This window comes from Ciona robusta, chromosome 4, assembly GCF_009617815.1.
Source record: "Ciona robusta chromosome 4, ASM961781v2".
NCBI lineage: Eukaryota > Metazoa > Chordata > Ascidiacea > Phlebobranchia > Cionidae > Ciona > Ciona robusta.
The window spans coordinates 2,067,532-2,086,421 of NC_143238.1; the positions used below are offsets into that span (position 1 = coordinate 2,067,532).

Sequence of the window (18,890 nt, forward strand, 5' to 3'; positions counted from 1 at the left end):
CACCTTTCAAGATACCAGTTTTGTCTTGAAAAAAAGTAAGCAAAATGTTCACTCCAAGCAGAAAGAGAACTGGGCCATCTTCAAGTGGAAGAAGATCCAACATATCATTAAACACAACTCCCCGTCTCAACTCATCCCTGAGGACATCAGGAACCTCCAGAACATCTTTGCTACGAAAATCTTTTGCCGGAAGGTATTTTGGGATTTACGTATTAAATTTGTGCAGTTTTTCCTATTTATACAATTTTTATTTATATTATGGTATCCTAGCATGAGCAGGACGTCCTGTTTCCACCCACAAAGGTATTTTAGTAACTCTTAAGTTGACATAATTTTTTGGGGTTACCAGATAACTTGGTAGGTAAATCTTTTTTGTGTTGTTCTTTTTTTTTAGTTGTTCTTTTTTTTTAAAAAAGTTTTAGCACGTGGTTGATAGTATAATGAATGTAACTTACCTTATCTTCGCCTGGCCGGAAAACGATGGGCGTGCACCTTGTGCCAGCTCACGAGTTACCATGTATGTTACTTTGTGGGTGATTTTTTTTTAATCTTTTCATTTTTTACATATTGCTGATAATTTGGACAACCCATTAGTGACCACTGGGTTGGAGCAATTGCTGTTAAGTGTGGTTTAGCGACCATAACAGAGCACTCGGCTGACCATTGCTTTAAGTGTCTGGTCTAAGGTCACAAACTTCCACAATAGTTAGCAGCGCCAATACTTAAATGGTAACCTCTGGGCTAGAGGCGAGCACACCAACCACTGTGCCAGACATATGTGTCTAAAGATGCATTTCTAAGACACAAATGCACTGTGTGCTGACTTTGTGCATTACCTATCAAATTATACTTGCACAGTTGTATACTTTGAGAGATCTGAACTTCACTTTCGGTGCTGCGGCACAGCAGTTAGCACCTTCAACCAATCAATGGGTTCAAGGCCACTCGCTTTTACCGTTCTGGGCGTATGTTTCTTTGGGCACAAAACATTTACTGGCCAAGCGAGAATAAAGCCTGTTACATTAATTCACTTTCCCTATATACAAATATTTATATTTTATTGACTCTATAGTCAAAGTTTCACTTTCCATTTCCATTGTAGGAGTCCAGCTGTTGGGAGCACTTCTCTTATATCATCATCATCCCCAACTGTGACTTCTGTATTCAATGCCACTCACCATAACATTGAATCTTACCCATCTTCATTACCTGTGCTAATTACTGAAGCCATTACACAAGCAGACGGTAAAACAAACTTTTTTCTTAAATATTCTTATAATGACAAATTTTCTATAATGCTGACAATTTTTTTTTAAATTTTAATGATTCCTTAAAAATAAATAGAAGCTAGAAACCAAAGCTGCCTTGTACTAAAAGTCTGACTTTTTTAGCTAGCATAATTAAACCTAAGGTTAAATTTAACTACTAGAAATAAACTATATATATAGTGGGGTGGGGGAAGATGGGGCTTTTAGCTCATAATATCCAAATATTCTGATCATGTTTAAACAAATAACAACAGTATGTGGGAGTCGTGGGGATACAGTTTTATAATTCTTTTAATGTTCTTTGTTTACTACCAAATGAGTTGAGAAAATAGAATGAAAAGGTGTCCCATCTTTTCCATTCTACTATGTTGTACTAATTGGGAATTAATTTTTTGCATAATGTTTAATAAATTTCGTGTCACTTTTCAAACCTCGCTTGTAAAAGTTAGGACTGTTATTAAAAACTGCTATGGTTTTTTTTAAGTTAATTCCTATCTATTAGATCATTTTTAGTTTTATTGATTTTTTACAGATTTTTCTGATATTTCTGCTTCACTGGGTGAAAATGGTTGGTCCACTGTAGTCATCAAACAGCAACTGTTTGTGTGGGCGCATAAACCAAGTGGGTATGTCAAGGTGAGTCCTTTAACATATCCTGCCACCTCATAGGCACCTAACATGGGTATGCAAGGTGTGTGTATTCACCCTGAAAATAAATCTGAGTACCCAGTATATATGTATAAACAATTTAATAGCCTATCTTACAAACCTGTCTTAAAATAAACACTATACAGTGGTGATAGTGAAATGATCAGTCTATTTTCCAAATAAACCCTAATAATTTGACAAGAAAAAAGTTTATGCTTTCGCTGGCATACACTTTTATCTTTTAAAACTTATTGGTACCTTTACTTTTCAAAAGTTGGGGCCTATGTGCCACTTGCTATAATTAATAATTCATTTATTGTTGATGTCATTGGGATGTCAATGGAAAAAAAAATTTAAAACATACATTTTGAAGACGTACACGGCGGGTCAAAGTTAATGCATATTTATTTATCCATGACAGTTGTGTGGCACTTTTGGTAAGGTCCAAATTGTTAACTGAAGTGTTGTAAATTTTATGTTTTTTTAGCCGAACTGAAAAAATAATTTTAACCAAACTATAAAAACTCACTTTCAGACCACAGTGTGCAAAGAGTTACGTCTGCCTGCTCCTGAAGATGACCTCATGCACACGTCGAGCAACGTGTGTTTGGACGTGGACGAAGACAGTGCTGCGGTTTCAGTTCTTGCTGTTACGAACAATTTCCATGTGCAACACTGGCCAAACATACTCACTTCTACAAGTAATTGCAATGAACTGAAACACGAGGCTTTTGTGGAGAATGAAACATGCTTCAATATTACATCAATCCAGGTAGTTTACTTTTATTGCCTTTGTTAATCTATCATTAATTCTCAAACCATTTTGTAGTCTCCTATAAAATTCCAAAGCTGTCTATATGTTGTCCCCTTTAAGTTGTATGTTTGTGTACCCTTTAAACTCGGTAACATTGTTTTTTGTATATATGTTTTCCATGTTTTATTTATGAGTATATAACCTATTAACCTAAGCTTTGTGGGGTTTTTCGGATGATTACAATTATGTGTTACTGGTGTCAACATCTTTTTGAACAGAGTGACCTTGTGACTTTAGCCTTCTCAAATTTTGTTAGCTTTTGATTCATGAATCTGAGCTTTATTATAAAGTTTAAACTGTAAAAAATGCATGGTAATGGACTAACTATGGCCCTCATCTCAGGTTCGATACATTGCATGCCTCGTTGTGGGATTTCACCCATATAGAACACCATTTTGCAAGTTGAACTTTTTTTAGTAATAACCTCAAATGTGTTATTCGAAAAAAAAGTGATTTGTACTAAATTGTACAGTGCTGCCAGTAATTATTGTAGCATTTACCTTTCAAAATGATATTTTCTACTTTTTTTTCTGCGTGGGTGATGTCCTGGGCCCACAGCGTTGCGTGACCACGTGACCGTGACCGTGACCTGAGATTAGGCATTTGCACCCTACCCTGATTTTTCTTTAAACATACTCATTAAAACCCTATTTCTATTTCAGCCTTATGGTTTCTTGGTGACAACTACCACTGGTGCGGTTTATCAGCTTCAGACCACAAAGGTAGGGAAATGTACCCATACAAAGTGGTTAGTGCGCCTGCACTTTAACTCAGAGGCAATGAATTCAAGGCTCGTCACTGCTACCATCATGGGTGTATGTGTCCATAGGCAAGACACTTAACAGCCATTGCTCCAATCCAGTGGTCACTAATGGGTCCAAAAGACTCCAAATTATCAGCCATACATGAAAAAAAATCCCATAGAATAACAATCACCCACAAAGTAAAATACTTAACTCGTAAGCTGGCACGAGCTGTATTAACACTCGTGTTATAACTACTGTCGTTTTCCAGCCATGCAAGGATAAAGCACGCTACTTGTTATTCATTTCAAAAAAGTTTGAGAGCAATTGTATGTTTGCTATGAATTTATTTTCATTTCAGAACCATCTGATCTGTCACCAGCTCCACACTCCCAAAAGTTTAATGTCAGGAATTAGTCGGCGAGTATCTTCGTTTTTCTTCACTCCCTCACAAGAATCTATCAAGGTGATTTTTTACCTAAATTTTTTAACTATTTTTTTTACTTGAATTTTGGATTTTTTTCTTTTAAAGAAGTTGCACTACACGAACTGTAACAACCTTTAATGTCATACCAAAACTTCATACAGTAAAAACGAAATACCACTCATAGTAAAAAATAAATATACCATTTATGGGTTATTGATAAACATGTTTACCCATTTTAGGTCATTTTCTAGCCAACCATATATCTCTTATCACCTATGTACAATAGAATACAAGCAGTTAATCTTCATTTAAAAAGGAACAATAATTTTAACACTGTTTTTTAGGATTATTATTTTAATAGCAATATAGCATTATTATCTAAAATATGTCGAATAGGCATATACTTCGAACACCCATAAAAACAACTGAATAAAACACATAAAAACAACTTGTCGAACATGCCAAATATTGTAAAACATGTCAAATATATTGAATAAAGACAAATATACCATAAAAACACTCAAATTTTCGTATTTTTAATTTTTCCAGATAGTCCAATCATTCACCAAACCAACAAAGATTGTTGGCGAGTTTGAGATGCTTATTCTAACAAGCAACTCCCTGCAACAGTGGAAAGTATCTGCAGGAAATACAGAGCAAGCCACAATGCAGATGGTTAATGAAATGGACTTGCAAGCAGTTCTGGCACCAAAACTCAAAACTGTGAGAGTTTACTCATTAAATTTTTTTAATTCAAAATGAAATTGTACCGATTTTTTTCTTGATTTTGAATGTAACAAATTTTGTTGTTTCTTAACAATATACTGAATTTGTGTATATTTATTTTTAATTGTAATTTATTTTTATCAAATAACGAATGTTTTAGTACTACTATTTCATGCATTTGATTTTTATAGAATAATTTCCAATTCCTAAAACCATTACCAAGGCTATTTTTTTTCTTTTAGGCTACTTTTTTTTTATGTTAATATTCCCACCTTACAACAGAACAACAGCAGTAGCAGTGTGAAAATCTGGCCCCTAGATGTCATGCGCGCGTCACGAAAAAAACATGTAACTTGCCTGGTTGGATTTTCTCAATCAGAATCAACTGTGAAATTTGCTTTGTGTGTTTTCACTGATCTAGGCAAACAAGATGTAGATATCGTTATGATTGAGCATTCAAGTGTAGCAGAGGTGATTTAATTTCATTAAAATCTGTGTCTACTGTTTTTTTTAAATAGGCTATGTCTAAATATATATCAAAAAAACAAACTAAAATTAAAATTAACAAAATTTTTTTTGGAAAATCCTTGTTTAACAAGTTATTTTGAAGGTACAATGTAAGTCATTTTGTAATAGTACACAGTTAATTGCAAGCAAAAGTTGCATTAAACTTGTTAATTCAAAATTGCTGAAAAATACTTAAATATCATTCAAAATTTTGCTACCATTGTCAGAATTCTGTCATACCAAGCAGAATTTAAAAAGCCAAAATTATAAAAGTTATAACTTTTTTACCAGTCAATCACTGTGCACCGCATCAAAAACCAAGTCAAGCACAAAAAATAGAAGGCTTAATTATTTTATACCATAGGTATCTGACCCTCACTACTACCCAAGTTACAAATTAGTGATTGAGGATCCTTCATCAAGGTTCATAGATCACATAGCTATATGGTGTGGGGAGCAACTTATCCTGAAAAGTTTAACTGTAGATGGAAGAAGCAAAATGGAGGATACAATTCCTTTCAGCAACTCTGGTGAGTTATTTATTATGGGTTAACGGGGCAACTCGAGCTAAAACGAGGCCAGACTCGTATTAAAATCATTAGTGCCAAACCAGGGTGGCAGGTTATGCAGGCCTTCGAAATTTTCTATACAGCATTAATCAGTAAACCTTACAAGTTACAAACAATAAACTTTAAGTTTCGCTCCTTTGTACAGAGTAGAATGTATTTTGCATTTCTTTTATTTGTTATTCAATTTACAATCTTGATAATAAAGGTAGAGATTTTAGTTTTATTAATACACTTTTTTTAGCAAAATAGATTAGTCAGACCTGTTTCATTAGACAATGTTAAAAGAATGATAATACCAGTTTTTTCTCTCTGTTGTGTCTGTAACTGTGGTAGCCAAATGGCGCATTGTGAAGGCCTACTTAAATAATAGCAATGGGTTCATCACATCACTGCTATACTAAACACTGGCATATATCCCAGGTCCCATGGTGTGCCACTTTGTAGGACCTCGTCCTAGAATAAAATAAAACTACCCTTTTAGTTTTTAATTGCTTTCTTTCAATTTAAAATGCCAATTAACCAATTTATCAAAAACATGTTATTTTACTAAGGTAAAATAGACCAAATAGAAAATGGTAAAAAATTCATAAAATAAATTTCTTGCTCCAGGTGATAAACTTGTTGGAGCCGGACAGTGTGATGGAAGATACATCTTCCTCAGCATCTTCAATGCTCTGCTCACTTGCTCTTCTTCCCTCCAGAGCAAACTCCCTCCTACTCTGGAAGATTCAATCCTCAACTCTTCTCTATCTTCTACAATGGTGAGTTTTGAACTTTTTTTTGCATAATTTTTATATATATATATATAATTTTATAACATTTTTTTTATTATACTAATTTAAGGGCCAAGGCACTACATAATTTAGCGCCTAGGATGTGCTGTTTTTTAAAAACGATAGGTGAAATGTTTTGGGTGCATGGTGCCAACTTTTGAAACAGGGTGACTTTATATGTTTTAGCACCCCAGTTTTACACCTAATACAGCTTTACCCTGCTGGCAAGTTTCTATACAAACAAGCAGAGCCAGAGTATTCTGCGATTGACACAGTAATCATATATATTGTAATCGGTACGGTAAACAAGACAGTACAATTTTGCCCCCCCAAAAAAATTTTACAAACACAATTTTTAAGGCATATGATAATACAAGAGCTAATTTCTCAGCATCAAATATTAAGTCTGTGAGCATCCATCGGCAACATTAATAAATTCATTTTCATTTGATTCTAATGAAAATGTAACTGTTTTAGTAGCAAAACATGGCTTCTCCCTTTTTTTAGATGCTTCGCTAGGATTTTCTTTTTTTTTAATGCTTGACTTGTAACGCTGTACTCTGTTTGAAGCTAAATTTAAAAGAGGTGACTCCCACGGTTTGTATTTAACATATTCATTTTGCCTTGGTAGGCAGTTTGAACAGTCATCATACTTAACCACTTCAGTATTGTCACTTGCTTCATTAGAGTTAAGGATACTGCCATAACTGGTAACAGAGTAACCAGCATTAGTTAGTAGTTTATAAAGGTGTCCTGCAGTTGGCCGCTTGCATGTCCTTTGCCATTCACGCAAAAGTTCATGCTTGATCGCGACTTCACAACAAATAGATTTTGTATTAGTAACTGGTTGTTGGAAACCAGGTTTTAATGTTGTGATTATTTCATCGATTTTGTTTATTTCAATCTCCAAAGGCACAACTCCCAAAAACATGGCCGAGTGCTGCAGGTTCGACGCCAAACTCTACAATAAAAATATATACAATTTATTGTATATAAAGATAGGTTAATAAAACACTAGCCAACTAAACTTCTTATCCATACAAATTGTTTATAGATGTATTGATATCGTTCATAGCCTAGTAAATGTAAATATAAAAGCATTGCTTAAGGAAAATACTTTCTAAATCAATTGTTTTTGCCTGAATTGTTATACCATATTCGGCGCTGTAGCACAGTTGGTTAGCGCTCCTGCCTCCAACCCAATGGGTTCAAGACTCTTTGCTGCAACCATTGGGGGGCGTATGTATCCTTTAACGGCAATTGTTTGAACCCAGTGGTCACTAATCCAAGTTATCAGCTCCACATAAAAAATGAAAAAAATCCCCTCTGTGTATGAAACAGAACACCCATGTTTAACGACGGTGGTTTTCCCAGGGATTAAAGATGTTACATTCTTCATATTATATATTTTCTATCAATATGTGATAAAATCGCTAAACAATCCAAGCTTTTGTCAACCTCGGTATAAAGGATTTTCAAAATCATTGAACTTATTCTCACCTTCAGTTGTTGGTCTTGTAGTGGTTGTTTCTTCCACAAGTTTGTACTACTGATGCAGTTTATGTTTCCCATGTTGTACAACTGAGACTGGACCAGTATAGTGGGTTTAGGAATTCGGATACAATAAAATGCACTACCTGTTTGTAATTCGCTTCTTGTAATTGGACCTGTAAGTAAAAACTATATCAAAATTAATTTTGTCCCTTGTTGTTTTTGTAGGGATATTAAAACAGAAATCCTTTGCTTTTTGCAAGAGTACACTTTCTGGTAATATGGTATTGGGTATTAAGTAACATTTATGCAAAAACAACAAAAACAAAGCTGTAAATTTAAGTACATAAGTAAATGTTAATACATAAGCCACATTTTCTGTGTGAAAATCGGCTCAACACAAACGGAAAACTAACTCATTTTTCGCTCATTTTCTGTTATTCTAAACTACAACTCATTCTTAGGAATTTGAATAAAAAATTGCTAAAATTAATTGAACAATTCTCAATACTAATTTATGCTGGCCAAATTTTCTCATTTACTGGCAAACGTGAAACCAATATGGTTGTCACAATAAGTCGGCCACCTACTTGTGCCATTTAACCATGAATCACTCGTCCCCTGTGGGATAAACCTATACCCTTGGTAGCTTCTCGCTTAGCAAGAAAATAAAAGTCTGAATAAAAAGTCTTTTTATTAGAGTGTTATATAGGCCAAGAATGTTTTTTGTTCACCACTTAGGTTTGTTATTTTGTAAGTACCCCCAGAATGATGTTTAAGTTGGCAATGACATACATTGTGTCGTAAAAGTGACAAAATAAATTTATTGCACAGATTATGTTACTTATGTAGAATATTCACTCCTTTAATGACAAAAACAACAATTTTTGGGCTTTTTTTAGCCATCTCTGGATAACTCCTTGAACAGCATACCGGGCACACCAGTGATGACCCAAGCAAGAATGGAGCATTTGGAAACCAGTGGCAACACTGCTCAAAAGCTACAAGCTGCTTTTCTCTACTTTTGTCGAAATAACCTTGTGAGTAAAAAATTACCTCAAATAAAAGTTGCCTAAATGACGTTTTCCCATGCAAATAAGTTGCCTAAATAACGTTTTCCCATGCAAATAAGTGTCGTTTTCCCATGCATGCAATAATAAAGCAAGTTACAAGTTACAACAATCAACATCACAATAAAACATAAAAAATTTCATTTCATTTTAAAACAATATCTTTAAAACAGAGACAAGCACAATCTTTAGTAGACGAAGTCTTCCCAGAAGAGAAGTCAAATCACCTCCTGGATGAAGCTGTCGCAGTGGTGAGCACTGATCTATTAGATGATTATCCTGCCTCGGATCCAAGATGGGCGGAATCTGTATCAGGTAAATTGCCTATACCTCGTGTTATAGGTTTCCATCAAATAATTAGCAGTGACATTTTTTTTCCAGTTTTTGAAACAGGCATGACATCATTTGTTTTAGCACCACAGTTTTACACTTAAAAACAGATTTTACCTTGCTGTTATGTGTCTACATAAATGAGCATAGCTAAAGTAAACTGCATTAACCAAAATGATGTATAAGGTTCCTGCTTGACAGGTATGTCACTGCATTTTAACAATGTCCCCCCAGATTTTTTGTAAAAGGTAAAAACATTCTCTGCAGTTCTCCTTTATGGGAACAAAATTTGTTTACTAGCCTTAGTTGAAAAGAATAGTTTTTGTTTTTCTATTGTTTTACAATCACTAACTAACTCAAAATTATCTATATTTTATTTTGGCCTAAAGTATGCCTTGCTTTTATCTCTTGTTTTTAACACAAAAGGTGCTGCATCTGAATACAGAGGATCTGCCGGCTCTGTGATTCTAATCCACCAGTTGCAGGACAAACAAAATGCTCATTCTATGTTCTTGAAATTTTTATCTGAGGTAAAAAATTTTATTATTGTGGTTTTTTATGCATTTGTGTTTTTGTAAACTGTTTAAAAAGTCTTAAGTGATTTCTATTTTGGAGGGCTTTCAATGTTTTTTTGGAGTTTTGTTTGGGGTGGTGTTTTTTTAAACTTCTCTTAAAAGTTTGAAAAAGGCTTATTGGATGCTTATTTTAGAGTGTTTTTTTGTTTTAAAAAAACTGCTTAGTGTTTCCTTTTTTTAATTTAGCAATGTGTACTGACATACTACTGCAAGTGTTAGCAGCATTATGCTTTAACCAAACCTGCTAGTAAACAAAATTACTATCATTGTTAGTTTTAAAAATAAAAAAGGAAAAAACCCTAAAATATATATATAAATATAAAAAAAACTAAAAAAAATTCTGAAAAGACTAAAAACTAATCAATTTTATTTACTCTGTCTTTGCCCCACCATGCAAGGATAAATAAGTTAGATTCTTTACAATCGTTTTCCCTTTTTAAATTTTTTACTTCTTTCCACCAGGTTGGGATATGGCATCGCCTAACCACTATATCCCATGGACAAAGACGTAACTCCACACGTTGGTTGCTGAGTGAACACTCAGAAAAACTGTGCGCTGCCAATAACTTGCTGCAGAAACATTCAAGTCACCAGGGTAGGCTATTATTTGGTATAAATTAACATACAAGGTTGGCCGCAGCCATAACGCAGTTGATTAGCCTGCCTGTAACCCAGAGGTAATAGGTTCAAGGCTTTTTGTTGCTGCCATTGTGGTCAGTAATGGGTTTTCCAAATTATCAGCCATACAAATAAAATGAAAAAATACCCAACAAATATTCACCCACAAAGTAACATACATGGTTACTCGTAAGCTGGCCCAAGGTGTATGAACATTCCTGTTAAAACAACATTTTCCGGCCACGTAAGGATAAAGTAAGTTACTCATGAGCGAAAATGGTTTGGACGTTTGGTATCTTGTGTTTGTTATAAAAGTGAAAGTTTAGGTAAGACCACACAGAAAATATCTATTTAATTTCAAAACCGAGACAACTGTATAGTTACATTCAATCATTCAAGATTTGTGCTTTGTGCAGACCAAGGCAAATTATGTTATCTGCCCTAGCTCATTAATTTTTACACAAGTTTATTTTCTTTTAAGTTTCATTTCTTATTTTTGTAAACAAAAAATGTTTTTGTCTTTAGAAAATTTGTTTTCTGAGTACAGAAAATTTGTTTTTGCATGCAAAAAGTTACTTGGTCCATAGCTCTAACATTTTGCTAAATGTTAGAAAAAAAGTGATAGAAATAGAAAAAAATAATAAAATCCGAAATTTGAATCACTATATATTATATTCTGTAATATATGCGAGTATCCTACGTCATGAAAAATAAAGGCTTCCTGCTATACGTACTTAAATGGTTGTTAAACCTATTTTAGGTTTAGGTTAACGTCTTTTTATTTATGAAAAACAAGTTACTGTGACGTCTTCAAATGCTAGTAAAAATCTATTTACTGTTTAGTTTAGAAACAACATTATTAATAGTAAAACCATTGTTTTGGTAGCCCCCATATGTGTAGCACAATGGATATTTTTTTAAATTTACTTGAAATACCATCTTCTTGTAAAAGCTTACTTAATTTGATTAACATAGATTTTAAATTTTCCAAGTATTTTACGGATATGATATATTGAGAAATTACTCCAATGTTTGTGTAAAGCAATAGGTCCAAAAGATGGTTTTATTTATTTTTGAAAACCTTTACAACAGGTTAAGCTTGTATTAAATTTAAGATCAATGCAACAGATTTAATAATTTTTTTGTTAAATTCAAAGATTAAAAAACAGCTTTAATTGTAACATTTTTTATGGTAAATTCTAAAAACCTAAACTACAGATTTGCCTTTCTAAATAATGGATAGCTTTCATGTTTGTTTTTTATAGTGTATTTCCTATTAGAAATACTTATTAAAACGTAGATTTAATTGGTAATGCATGTTCTCGCCGGAGCGTAAATTTTTTCTTTTAACCAGCGGCATAGTACAGTGGTTAGCAAGCTAGACTATAACCAAAAGGTTACTGGTTCAAAACTAGTCACCGTAAGACACTCGTAAACTATCACGAGGTGCATTATACAAAACATCTGTGTTATAACGACTGTGTTTTCCGGCCACAAAAATTTAAAGCAAGTTATTCACTCATTCTTTAATTTTTTTTCTTTAAAACTAAACCGTAGGTATTGTGGACGCTGCTGTTAGAAAAGTGCTTGATGCTAGAGGTACTACTGCCACACATGGAGGACTCACTGCTAAGGATTATTTCTATCGAGAAGTATGTTTTGTGCAGTTAAATGTTGTAACAGTTATACGCTCATACAACAGGCATAATGAATTAAAATATTTTAAACTTTATAACTAGGAGTAGGATACTTGTCTTAAAAATAGTACATTTTTTTTAATTTCCAATTGTTTCTAACTTGTCATGTTTACTTTAACCAATTTTTCCTCGATTTTTGAAGTTCAAATCACAAACCACAATAGAATTGTTGATTTACACAAAAAATATTTTTTAAATCTACAAACAAAATTTTAAATGAGTTTCTTTTATTCAGGTTTCAAAAATAGAAGAAATTCTTGAATATTTGATTGAAGCCGAGGTCAAATCGCTGTCCAATTCTTCTCTATCTTCTCATGAGCGATTTTCCATCATCTTGGGAGTTAATGCAGTTTTTGAGGTAAACGGAACAAGTTTGATGTATTTTTTTTGTATAGTCGGGTGGGGAAACATGGGACACCTTTTCATTCTATTTTCTTATAGCATTTGGTAGTAAACAAAAAAATCAAAGATGACCGCTGTTATATGTTTAAAACACAATCAGGATATTTAAATATTATGTGCCAAAGGTGTCCCATCTTACCCCACCCTTGCTACTGTTGGGGGGTATGCAAGGCACTTAAAGGTAATTGCTCAAACCTAGTGGTCCCTGGGTTGGTCAATTTGTCAGCCATACAAAAAAATTAAAAATCCCAAAAATATTTACCCGCAAAATAGAATTCGTTGAAAAGCGCTGCTCTGTGGATAACTAAACATATCAAAATAGAAAATAACGATATAACTGAAAAATTAAAATGGTTTGGACGTTTGGTATCTTGTGTTTGTTATAAAAGTGAAAATTTAGGTAAGACCACACAGAAAATATCTATTTAATTTCAAATCGAGACAACTGTATTTATTGTTTATCCCATGTTTTATTTTTACATATATATATAAGTTTCTGAGATTTTCACTGGGTATGTTTCTTAGGCAATGCTGTTAAGTGCTTTAAATTACCGACGCACAAAATCCCTTACATTTGAAGACAGTGCGGCTAAAAAAGAATTCATTCCATGGACTGTAGGATCTAGTAGAGTGAGTGTTAGAACCATCATATCTGAACAAGTAAGTGAAAACATTTTTACAAACTATTTTTGTTATTTATCACATACAGTGGTACAATTGGTGAGGGTGCCTGCCTATAACTTACAGGTTATGGGCTCAAGGCTCGTCCCTGTGACCATGGTGGCCGTATTCTTTGGAAAGACACTAAACACCAATTGCTTCAACCCAGTGGTCACTAATGGGTTGTCCAGATTGTCAGCCAATGATAAGAACAAAAAATAAAAAAATCTGTAAAAAAAATCACCTACAAAGGTACATATGTGGTAAATGGTGAGCTGGCACGTGGTGTTTGAAACCTTTGTAATAAGAACTATCCTTGCTTCGTTACGAGTTTTTCATTCATTTAGTTCTTGTTAATTGTCTTGGTCAAGCTTAGGTTGTTTAGTGGTGTAATACAAGTAGAAGAGAGCTAACATTCTTTTTAAGTAAAAATGTTAAAAAAGCTAAGAATTCGTCATTGTGTTTTGATGCTATGCAAGTTCTCTTCAGTTTTATTTTAATGCATGGAAATTAAAACCTTTTTTGTTTGTTCTCAAAAGCCCACCTAATTCACTTGTATTTCAGGTTTTAACTATATACAAAAAATGAAACTTTTTTTACTTTTTCAGCACAAACTCACAATAGAAATAGGAATCCCCAATGCTAACGACAACCAGCAGAGGTCAGCTCTCTATCAGTCCCTAGTGGTGCTCACAGATCTAGTAATGGAAGGGTACAAGGAGCAGCTTGAATCTCTCTCAAAGTCAGAAGATTTATCATCAAGATGGGCGGAAGTGAAATCTCAGCATGACCGGCACAGATCTTTGCTTATTAAACCTTTACGTGAGTTTTCTGTTAGAGTAGCATTGTACAGCAGTGCAAGTGAATTAAAAATGAATGTAGTTATTCGTCCTTATTGATTAGGAATTTGTTTTAACACGGGTGTTCTGTTTCATGTACCACCATAAATAAATGAGATTTTTGTTAAATTAGCGTTGTACAGCAGTGCGTGGAATTAATGAAAACATGTGGTTATTTATCTTTATGGGGTAGGGCAGGAATTTGTTTTAACACAAGTTTTCTGTTTTATATACCCCTATGAATTGATATTGACTTGAAATGTGCCAAGCTCAAAACATATGTTCTGAATGATTTTGATTAGGGACGCTTTTCGACTCAATGTTTTCTTCTTGATAATGTTATATAGTAGGCGGGGTAAAGGTGGGACACCTTTTTATTCTATTTTCTCTTCCTATTTGGTAGTAAACAAAGAATATTTAAAGAATTATAAAACCGTATCCTCACGACTCCCATTTACTGTTATTGATTGTTTAAAACACAATAAAGATATTTGGATATTATGTGCTAAAGGGGATCCCATCCAGTTCAGAGCTTTACCCTGAAGCTTAGCGCTCGGCGAACCCAAGCTTTTACAACATCAACACAACTCTAATATTGACTTTTAGATCATTTATCTTTGTTTTTTTAATAATCAAACTTTTAATTTAGTTGAAATTGGGCAACTCGACAAAGCTGCTGCTCTTGCTGAAAAATATGAGGATTTTGATATTCTTATTCAAGTGTGTGAGGAATCTGGTGGGAATGAAAGATTAATGGCGTATATGAAGAAATTCATGGACCAGGTGAATTCCTGAGTCAAATTCTGTTGTTTAAGTGTTTGGTTTCTGTGTGGAAGCACCAATTTTGATTTGTTGCTATATCCTGTTTTTTTGTATATTTAAATCTTCACTACCGTAATCGTAGAGACAAATAAAGAACCTAACCAGCATGTAACACAGCTATTACTATCTATGTTTCTTGCTGGTTATATTACTTAAGGCTACTGATAAGTAATTTTTGGATTTTCCTATATTAGAATTAATAATCATAAAGTTCTAAAAATACTAATTCCTATAAAAATATATATTTTTTTTATTAAACTATTTTACTTTTGTCTAAGTACTAATGCTTTTTAAATTATCTTTCAGGGGTTTTCAGAATTCCTTTTCAAATGGTATATAGAGCGCAAAGAATACGAAAAACTTTTATCATGTTGTGAAAACTCTCCAATACAAAACCAACAACTAACTAAGTTTCTTAATTCTCATCCAAAACTAGCGTGGATGCACCAAATTCAGTCAGGTAAAATTTTAAAAAAAGATTTAAAAAAAAGAAAAAAAAATTAAATTTAATTTTATCATTTACTTCCATATAGGTACAACTTCCTATTCATAAGGCTCATACTTTGCATTGTTTAAGTGTGAAATAGACTTTTTCTATGCTATATGGTTGAGATTGAATGTTAATGCTAATAGTGATAGGGTTCATAAACCTTATAAAGTTTATTAATATTCCAAAATCACTCAAAATGCCACCAATAGTTTTCTCTATCCGTTCATTTGTGTCCAGTTTTTTGTTTAAAATATTTTTCTTCATATAAAAACATCGTAGTGAATAATTCCTTCAATGATGCATGTATATATATTTAAATGATGCGTAGTTTGAGGACAAATATTTTTGTCCAGCGCAATGACAAAGTGGTTAGCGCTTGTGGGCGTATGTGTCCTTGGGCAAAACATGTAACAGCAATTGCTCCAACCCAGTGGTCACTAATGGGTTGTCCGAGTAATCAGATATACATAATAAAAATGAAAAAAATTCAAAAAAATAATTGCCTAGTAACATACATGGTAACTCGCAAGCTGACACGAGGTGTATGAAACAGAGCACTCATGTTATAACAACTGTAGTTTTATGGCCACATAAGGATAAAGTAAGTTCCATCCATACATTTATTACCCTAATTGTTGCAGACAATTACACAAGTGCTCAGGAGACACTACAGCACCTTGCATCTTTAGAAGAAGACTTATGTGCTGCCAAGAAAACTTACCTTAGCCTTGGAAAACTTGCTGCTGTGTTTTCAGACCAACCTGAAACAAAGATCAAAGAAAAAATTGAAGGTACGACTTAATGTGAAAATAATTATTTTAGAGTAATTTAAATTTCAGCATAGCAGTAATGTAAACTGCTTTTTAACTCTTGCCAAACTCGGACTCAAATTTTGATTAAATCTAGATTTCTCCCTCTCCCATCTTTTTATCTTGTTAAGACCATTTTTCACTCTTTTTAACCATTTTATTTGCTAATGCACAAAGAATGTGTACACAATATATAACCATATCATAACGACAGAATATATAACCATATCATAACCCAACAGAACAATGTTAACTTTTAAAAATACGATTTGAAAATATGGAAAATTATTGGTTAACTGCCTCTAACTTACTCTACAGTACTATACATATAATAATTTGCTAGTTTAGCTGCAAACAGTTGTGTGTTGGATTTAAATATAAAATGCACAGAATATTACTTTTCCTACCACTTTAATACAATATCCCCTAAAAAAGAATGTCTACAACTAAATTTTTGTTATTTTCTAGAATTTTCACAACAGCAAGAGTTAGTCCAATACCAAGAAACTTTACCAGCAGTGGTGCTAGAGAGCATGCAGACAACCATTGACACTATGCCTGTATACCCACCTACCAAACTTATACAGGTTCATACCTTTTGTAATTATTCTACCCTTTAAACTTAAAATAATAGCAGACCAAAATCTCTGGCAAAAGTACAGCCATTTCACACATTATACTGACGCCATGCCACATTAAGTGAGTGCCTGGTAACCAAGAGATACTGGGTTCAAAGCTTGATGCGGCCACCATTTGGAGTGTGTCTTTAGACAGGACACTTAATTTCTCCAACCCAGTGGTCATTATTTGTTGTCATATACAAAAATGCTAAGAAAAATGACCTACAAAGTTACATACCTTGTAAGCAAGTATGAGGTGTATGAAACAGAACTCTCGTTTTATAATGTTGGTTGCTTCCCACTAAGAATAAAAAAGTTGCATTTTTTGACACTTATTTCTTATATATCTGCAGTTATATATTGGCGATGTGAACCAGAATGCAAATGAGGTTGATTTCAAGAAAGCTTTTGAACTGCTTAGATACCTCAGTGATACAGATGAAGAGGTAATATGGTTTATTACATGCAGTTTATTTATAAGTTGGCACAAGGTGTATGTAACAGAACACCTGTGTTTAACGACTGTCGTTTTCCAGCCATGCAAGGATAAAGTAAGTTACATTCATTTAATGTTTGCTTAATGTTACTTAATAGATGGAATATGATGTTGAGAAATGGAAACTGATAGTCTGGTGTCGAGCTATATTAAAGGACAGGTGGGCAGACATAGACGTGACAATGGACCCATTTGAATCGTGCAGCCACACTGTATTGTTTAAGACCTTACAACTCGCCCATACCTCAGGTTTGTTATAAAAAAATGAGACATTGCCAAACAGCGGCTGTTTTTTTCCTAAAAGAACAACTTTTTTAACATCTAGTGTAAATACCTATATGTTAAAATGGGTTCAATGCTTGTTTCTGCTGTACTGTTGTGGGCTAATGTCATTTTCCCGCTATGCTCGGATACAGCATGTTATACTCATTTATTTAACGGTTAATTAATGTTTTCCTTGATTAGGTCTGTTGGGTGAGATAGTACCCGAAGTCGATGAATTACTATCTTGTGACGAGCTAAAAGAACTCCGTAAAAGCTCGAAATTCGAATATTTACTCCGTGCCAGTTTTGAACGTGTTCAGCGGACTTTGCTTGCCGCTTCGTAAAATGGCCCATTTATCTATTTTTTGTAATCTGGTATGGTTTTGATATACCCTGCGTGTGTATAGTGGAGTGGGGTAAGATGGGATATGTTTTTGTTTCATTTTCTCGTCACATTTGGTAGTAAACTAATTTTTTTCACAGTTCTGTGCTCGTACCCTCGCGGCTCTAAATGAGCGTTGTTAATTGTTAAAAACACGATCAGGAGATATGGGTTTTACGTGCTAACAATATTTCATCTTATCCCGCAGTACCATATAGTAGGGTGGGGGAGGATGGGACAGTTTTAGCACATATTATCCAAATATCGTTTTAAACAAGTAACAACGGTCCCCGGGAGTCGTGACTCGTGAGAGGTTTTACGATTCTTTCAATTTCCTATGTTTACTACAAAAAGGGACGATAAAATAGATTAAAAAGGTGTCCCACCTTCCCACACTACTATATATATTGTATTTTGCTTTCACACTGCCAATAACGAGCACTGCTAGGCACAGTCTTGCGCACACCCTCTATAAAACAGATACGGGTCAGTTACGTACCTTAAAATCTGTCGCATCGTCATTTCTAATACAGTCTTTATCATTCTCTACAAAGAAGTAGGGCCAACACTTAAAGTTCCTGTAACAAACCTTCGGCTATCAGCGTAAATAAAACTGAACAATTTTCAAGCCACCGGTTTTTGTCATGCAAGTAAGAGGCATAGTTATGAACATTTTGTAATGGACATAATTATTATTTCATACAATATAGCCGATAGGAAAAGTTGACTACGTTTATAACACGTGCGATTTTTTTATAATAGTGCGCTTTTAATAAACAACTTTTTATTGATTTATATTCTTTATTTTTCGGAATGGGTATACGGTTACCAATAATGGATGCTAAATCCT

General features: G+C 33.8%; 2 protein-coding genes across 2 annotated transcripts; one reads left to right on the forward strand and one right to left on the reverse strand.

Moving 5' to 3' along the window:
* Positions 1-12: 12 nt before the first annotated feature.
* On the forward strand, positions 13-18,672 carry LOC149736513 (nuclear pore complex protein Nup133-like). Its single transcript, XM_089876697.1, has 25 exons — positions 13-193; positions 1,103-1,245; positions 1,801-1,904; positions 2,452-2,688; positions 3,393-3,452; positions 3,835-3,939; positions 4,450-4,623; positions 4,909-5,097; positions 5,498-5,663; positions 6,312-6,463; positions 8,869-9,006; positions 9,210-9,351; positions 9,793-9,896; positions 10,404-10,536; positions 12,117-12,211; positions 12,492-12,614; positions 13,184-13,318; positions 13,927-14,140; positions 14,807-14,940; positions 15,286-15,439; positions 16,111-16,260; positions 16,747-16,865; positions 17,252-17,344; positions 17,493-17,643; positions 17,860-18,672. The coding sequence occupies exons 1-25, from the start codon at positions 45-47 to the stop codon at positions 18,000-18,002; spliced, it is 3,507 nt and encodes a 1,168-aa protein (XP_089732823.1). The 5' UTR covers positions 13-44; the 3' UTR covers positions 18,003-18,672.
* LOC149736514 (uncharacterized) lies at positions 6,498-8,150 on the reverse strand. Its single transcript, XM_089876757.1, has 2 exons — positions 7,976-8,150; positions 6,498-7,436 (listed from the first exon to the last, which is right to left on the reverse strand). The coding sequence occupies exons 1-2, from the start codon at positions 8,045-8,047 to the stop codon at positions 6,876-6,878; spliced, it is 633 nt and encodes a 210-aa protein (XP_089732883.1). The 5' UTR covers positions 8,048-8,150; the 3' UTR covers positions 6,498-6,875.
* Positions 18,673-18,890: the final 218 nt, after the last annotated feature.